Source organism: Etheostoma spectabile, unplaced genomic scaffold (genome assembly GCF_008692095.1).
Source record: "Etheostoma spectabile isolate EspeVRDwgs_2016 unplaced genomic scaffold, UIUC_Espe_1.0 scaffold272, whole genome shotgun sequence".
Taxonomy (NCBI): domain Eukaryota; kingdom Metazoa; phylum Chordata; class Actinopteri; order Perciformes; family Percidae; genus Etheostoma; species Etheostoma spectabile.
Window position 1 is genome coordinate 1,528,899 of NW_022605576.1, and position 6,681 is coordinate 1,535,579.

Genomic DNA, 6,681 nt, shown 5'->3' on the forward strand with positions numbered 1-6,681 from the left:
TGTTGACAACAGGGCAGTCACCAAGTTTAGTGTTATGGTTTGTAGTATTGTTGTAGGTTTGTGTCGTTATGCAGTTTGCACTGACAAGTTTTTTGTTTATATTCCTTTGCATTTTAGTTCAATATTAGCCTGCATGTTGTGGCTATTTTAAGCTTATAAAAAGCTGAATTACTTCAGGACCTATGCCTGTTGTACAGCACATAAATTGAATATATATCAAATAAATTATATTTGATATGAAGGCATTTGCTTCATGTGCTGTCTTCGGGTTACTGACTACCTCCGTGTGAATGCAGGAAGATGCTCCTCTTGTCATGGTGAGGCTCAGGGTGGTGAAGTTGCTCGGTCACCTGGGAGGAAAGCTGAACAGGAACCTCGTAACTGGTAAGGGTTTCCATAACCAATCTGACGTCTCGTTCAATTTTGCACGGACATTGTAAGTATTTGGGCCATGCTCCATGAGTGACGGCTTGAGAACTCTTGACACATGAGTGTAAACTTTGAAATTAGCTGCGTTTGTTGATCAAAAGCTTCTTATTTTCCCATTTAGTGGTCTCATCAGAGGAAACAATGAAGAAATTTGTCGCCTGGGATTCTGAGAAGAGGCTCAGCTTCGCAGTGCCGTTCGCCGATATGAAGCCAGTCATCTACCTCGACCCTTTTCTGCCTCACATCAGTGAACTGGCTCTGTCCACTAGTGACAGACAAACCAAAGTATGTCCTCCAACATCAAAGCGTTGCCACTGTCAGTGGCAGTCAAACTTATCTGAATCCACTTCCTCTTGTGATGCAGGTAGCAGCTTGTGAGCTTCTCCACAGCTTGGTGGTCTACATGGTTGGAAAGAGTGCTCAGATGGTTGAGGGGGAGAATAGGTTGCCACCTATGTACAAGCTGCACAAGAAGTTGTTTCCTGTGCTACTGCGTCTGGCCTGCGATGTGGATCAGGTATGTGAGCTCCAACAAGATAGACACCTAAGCAAAATTCCCAGGAAAACTCCTTGGATGTCATGGAATTTGGAGAGATTGTATTCCAGACAGGGAGAGAAGTATGTTAATTATCTCTCTGAAGAAAGATAGAAGAAGATTATTTGGGAGTTTTACAGATACTTGATGGAAGTTTATGGCTGTAGTTACCATCTTGTTTAGATCATTTATTTTATTATATGGTAGTAGTCAACTAAACTGTAAAGGGAGCTGTATTCCTTTACCCTTTTTACAAAATAATAACTAACAAAATCAGGAATAGGAATATTTGTTGTCCATGGACCCACTGTTCTGTTTTATGTAAACATACATTTAAAGGGATCATGACATGGTGCTCTTTGGATGCTTTTATATAGACCTTAGTGGACCCCTAATACTGTATCTGAAGTCTCTTTTATATAGACCTTAGTTGTTCCTAATACTGTATCTGAAGTCTCTTATATAGACCTTAGTGGTCCCTCATAATGTATCTGAAGTCCTTATATAGACCTTAGTGGACCTAATACTGTATCTGAAGTTCTTTTTAGACCTGGGGTCCCTAATACTGTATCTGAATCTCTTTTATATACACTAGTGGTCCCTAATACTGTTCTGAAGTTCTTTTATAGACCTTAGTGGTCCCCTAATACTGTATCTGAAGCACTTTTTATAGACCTTAGTGGTCCCCTAATACTGTATCTGAAGTCTCTTTATATAGACCTAGTGGTCCCCTAATACTGTATCTGAAGTCTCTTTTATAAACCCTAGTGGTCCCCTAATACTGTATCTGAAGTCTCTTTATATAGACCTAGTGGTCCCCTAATACTGTATCTGAAGTCTCATTATATAGACCTTAGTGGTCCCTAATACTGTATCTGAAGTCTCTTTTATATAGACCTTAGTGGTCCCCTAATACTGTATCTGAAGTCTTTTATATAGACCTTAGTGGTCCCCTAATACTGTATCTGAAGTCTCTTTATATAGACCTTAGTGGTCCCCTAATACTGTATCTGAAGTCTCTTTTATTAGACTTAGTGGTCCAATACTGTATCTGAAGTCTCTTTATAAGACCTAGTGGTCCCCATACTGTATTGAAGTCTTTTTAATAGACCTTAGTGGTCCCCTAATACTGTATCTGAAGTCTTTATATAGACCTTAGTGGTCCCTAATACTGTATCTGAAGTCCTTTATAGACCTTAGTGGTCCCTAATACTGTATCTGAAGTCTCTTTATTAGACCTTAGGTTCCCTAATACTGTATCTGAAAGTCTCTTTATATAGACCTTAGTGGTCCAATACTGTATCTGAAGTCTCTTTTATATAGACCTTAGTGGTCCCCTAATACTGTATCTCAAGTCTAGACCTTAGTGGTCCCCTAATACTGTACCTGAAGTCTTAAAGTATCTAAAGTATTAAAAAATTGAACAAAATGTTGAGTGCACTTGTTGTCTTAGCTGCTAAAGTTACAAATGTTAAAAATTGCATCTTTCACGTCTCATGAACAGGGCACCAGCCTCCAGTTGGTTCATTTCAGTTTTATAATAACTCCTAGTAGTCCTTGGACCCATTTTGTGTATTTTGCCTATGTATTGTTATCAGCCTGAGTGATGGAACACACTGAGCCTGGTTCGGACGGTGTATGATAATGACTACAGTAATGTTTATGAATTTGATACGATTTGTTTTTCACCAGGTGACCAGACAGCTCTTTGAGCCGCTGGTCATGCAGCTGATTCATTGGTTCACCAACAACAAGAAGTTTGAGAGCCAAGATACAGTTGCTGTTCTGGAGGCCATTATGGTAAGTGTTGCCATTCTGGGGAGGGCTTTAGAGACCAAACATTCAAAGAAGACTTGCATCAGTAAAAGTTACTCTAACCTTTTCTCAATGATAGTCGCTTTGTTTCTTTTCTGCCATTTGAAGCACATACAATGAAGTTTGTTTTTTTGTTTTTTCTCGCCAGGACGGTGTGGTTGACCCAATGGACAGCACTCTTAGAGACTTCTGTGGCCGCTGCATTGAAGAGTTTGTCAAATGGTCAATCAAACAAACCACCCCCAAGCAGCAGGAGAAGAGCCCTACCAACATGAAGTCCTTGTTTAAGCGTATCTACAGCTTGGCTCTCCACCCCAATGGATTCAAAAGGCTTGGTGCGGCATTAGCATTTAATAGCATCTACAGGCAATTCAGGTACAAAACTTATGTCTCTGTTTTGACGCTTTAATTTTGTCTCTGTGGGGCCCCAGGTTAAAATGGTTTCATGTTACCACATTGTTGGACAGTTGTACTGTATTTGCTTTGTCCCTGCAGGGAGGAAGGGGCCTTGGTGGAGCAGTTCATCTTTGAAGTTCTCGTCATATTTGTCGAAAGTCTGGCTCTTGCACACTCAGATGAGAGATCTATGGGTAATTGTTTTTCCACTTCAGCTTTCAGACAGGAAACCCCGATTCATATCATTCATATCATCATCGATGACTACCGTAAATACAAATACAAATAATATTCAGTTTTTTACCCTTATTCCGAAAAAGGACGCACCAACAGTTTTGTTGTCATTACTTAGAATTCCTCATGGGGGCGGCAGAAACTATGCTCATTTTCAGGTTCATAATTGTATTTTGAGGTTGCACCAGAATAGGTTTCCATGGTTTCTTTTTCAAAAAACACCATGTTTTAGTTGTACTGCACATTGCCGCAGATCCTGTTTTCACCATGTGTTTAGGTCTCTGTTTTAGCTCCAGAGTGAGACATCTCACTTCTATCCTATCTCTGTTGGGAGCTGCACATGCTCAGTAGCTCGGTAAGATCCCATCAGCTAGATAACTCTTTCTCCAGCTTTGGTCAGTCCAAGGCAGGATCAGCTGGGAGACTTCTTCTAGACCAGGAACACTTGTGGAATACCTGCACAACAGGGACAGGAAGTAGAACAGGGACAGGAAGTAGAACAGGTACAGGAAGTAGTTGTTTTGGAGATTATTATGAAAAAGGTATGAATGTGTTTCTTGCCTCTCTTCCGTCCTCAGGTACAGTGCAGCAGTGTTGCAGTGCCATTGATCATCTGAAAAGAATCATCAGTCATAAGGCCGCCAGTCTCAATCAGCACAGTGCAAAGACACGCGTCCCAAGGTTAGTACTCTGGACATGGGTATCGTTTGGATTTTTTAAGCTACAACACTTCCCTTTACTTTACCTTAGTGAAGCTAACTTGACAAAATTACAAGATACAGCTTCAAAATGGAATTCATCATCTGAGCTAAATTGTGTATATTTAGCATTACATTTCATAAATACATACTGTATAAGTTTGTGTCCACTCCAGGGCCTGAAATTAACACCCGACCGCCCGCCAAATGCGGGTGAATTTAGCAATTGGTGGGTAACACTGTCAATGTACCTGTCGACTAATTGAGCATTTCATTTTTTAGTTTTTTTGCAACGGTTGTTTTTTTACATTTTAAAGAAGTCCGCCATTTTATTGGATTTTAGCAAAAAATGTGCCGGCACATTACTGGGGTAAAGAGGCCATGTGAAACCAACAATCGACAAAAAGATGAGCATGAGTCAAAGAAACATGTCATGACGTTATGACGTCCATGAAAGCAGCAGTTAGAGAAGACGCGACTGCTGTTACTAAAATGTGATGTCAAAAAAAGTTAACTACAGGCCCTGGTCCACTCCCCTTTTTAGTACAATAGGCCCAATAGCAATCATGTTTATGCAATGATGAGATGTTTTCATTTATATGTATACATAAATGTCAAATGTTCCATCCTTATCTTTTTTCCTTTCTCTCTTTTTCCAGGGGCTTTCCGCCTGATGGGAAGCTCTGTCTCTCTGATGTGGTTTTATGGCTTCTGGAACAATCTGGCAGACCTCAGACCGAGTGTCGCCACAAATGCATGGAACTCTTCTACGAGTTCACACCCCTCCTCCCAGGTGAGCCTCCAAGGTTGGCCTTGATCAGATGAACTGGTACAAAACACCAGATGCAATTCATAAAAAGAAAGAAAATAATGCCATCCTTTTTATAATTCACACAGCAGTCATGCCTTATTTGGTGTTTAATTTAAATTAAAGTCATATATGTGAATACATTCTCCGATGTGTTAGGAAAGAAGTCTCCGCCTCAGTGGGTCGATGGCATGCTGAAGGATCATGGCATGGGCTTCCTGATCTCACGGTTTGAGGGCGGGGGCCTCCTCTCTCAGCCCACTCTCAGGGACCTGACGGGGCCTTTCAGTGTCAGGGGCACCCTGCAGTGGATGGACCTGCTGCTGGCGGCCCTGGACTGCTACAACACCTTCATCCACTTACACATAATCAAGCCTCATCACATGCTCAGTAGTGAGTCATCAGAAAATCCCTCTCTTTGACATTCTTTTTAATACTTTATTTACACAGAAAAACTTATGTAAGTATTACCATTCAAACAATAGTAACATGGCAATGTAATTGCTCGACGTAGAGCAGAGACCATTACAAACAAAAACAACAAGAAATAAAGTCAATTACATATCAGATTCACTACATATTTTCTAGTGCAACAATTAAAATATTTAATCGCAATTAATTGCATTAATGCCATAGTTAACTCGCAGTTAATCGCACATTTTTATCTATTCTAAATGTCACTTGATTACTTTTTGTCCCATTATTTTAATTATATTAGATTTGCTGGCGTGTATATGGAATTTTACCGATGAAAGGATGAGATCAATGACATACAATTTTTTTGACAGGAAGTAAATGATAAAACCTACCAGATAAAATACATACTAATAATACTCTCCTACATCATCTCCTCAGAGAGGTCATCATCTGCTCAACGTACAGTACACACGTATACTGTATGCGTTGAATGTATTTTTGATAACACGTAGAGTAGTTTCCACATTGTTGACTTGTCCAAGTAACATAATCAACTGAAAAAACAAACGTGCTGGCCCTACAGTGATCGTATTAAATACAGTTTCTTTTATTGTCAAGGCTCCAAAGAGGATTCCCGCTTTCTGAAAGCAACACGCTTCTTTTTGACCGAGCTGGCAACTCACGAACTGGCCGCAGCAGAGAGCTGTTTCTCTCTCGGCAAGAAGACCTCTCACTTCAGCCCGAGAGAGGTGGACCAGTACAACTTCAGCAAATGCACCATCATCGTCCGCCTGCTGGAGTTCACCACCATGATTCTCGTCAAAGGAGACGAGGAATTGTGGAAGGTATCGCTGAATTTAACACCCCCTGACATTAAGAAAGCCACGATTCTTCTTTTTTCTGCTCACTATTTGCTTTCTTTATTCACAGCTTCTGGAACAAGACATCTTTGTTTCCGACTTGTTTAAGCTGACGGCACTGGTGGTGTGTGAGCCGTCCTCTGTAGGTTTCAACATGGCGGATGTGGAGGTAATGAAGAACCTGCCAGAAGTGTGTGTTCCCTTACTAAAGGCGCTGCTGGCCTCACCTTACCGCACGCGTCTTGAAAGCAGTTTGCGGATAAAAATCTCACGCAAAAGGTATGTATTTCATTTTTGACTACTCTCATTTTAACTGTTAGAAGAAGAAAAACCACATGCAATGTGAAATAGAATAGAATGCCTTTATTGTCCTTATACACATGTGCAATACCTGTGTAACGAGATAGCATCAACTCCTTTCCAGTGTCAACAAGATATGTAAAAGGAATATAACATGGAATAAAATATAAGTGGTGCAAAAGAAAAAGG

General features: G+C 40.5%; 1 protein-coding gene across 2 annotated transcripts in view; it reads left to right on the forward strand.

Moving 5' to 3' along the window:
* The window catches only part of prkdc (protein kinase, DNA-activated, catalytic subunit), a 66,028-nt gene that overhangs the window by 19,313 nt on the left and 40,034 nt on the right, over positions 1 to 6,681 (forward strand). Inside the window, exons 23-33 of one of the 2 annotated variants that reach the window (XM_032510777.1) lie at positions 297 to 384; positions 551 to 714; positions 794 to 946; positions 2,657 to 2,764; positions 2,928 to 3,154; positions 3,275 to 3,369; positions 3,988 to 4,090; positions 4,767 to 4,900; positions 5,075 to 5,308; positions 5,951 to 6,177; positions 6,263 to 6,471. In XM_032510777.1, coding sequence (XP_032366668.1) covers positions 297 to 384; positions 551 to 714; positions 794 to 946; positions 2,657 to 2,764; positions 2,928 to 3,154; positions 3,275 to 3,369; positions 3,988 to 4,090; positions 4,767 to 4,900; positions 5,075 to 5,308; positions 5,951 to 6,177; positions 6,263 to 6,471 — 1,742 coding nt within the window. The remainder of the gene's footprint in view (positions 1 to 296; positions 385 to 550; positions 715 to 793; positions 947 to 2,656; positions 2,765 to 2,927; positions 3,155 to 3,274; positions 3,370 to 3,987; positions 4,091 to 4,766; positions 4,901 to 5,074; positions 5,309 to 5,950; positions 6,178 to 6,262; positions 6,472 to 6,681) is intronic. The other variant, XM_032510778.1, reaches the window with a different exon arrangement.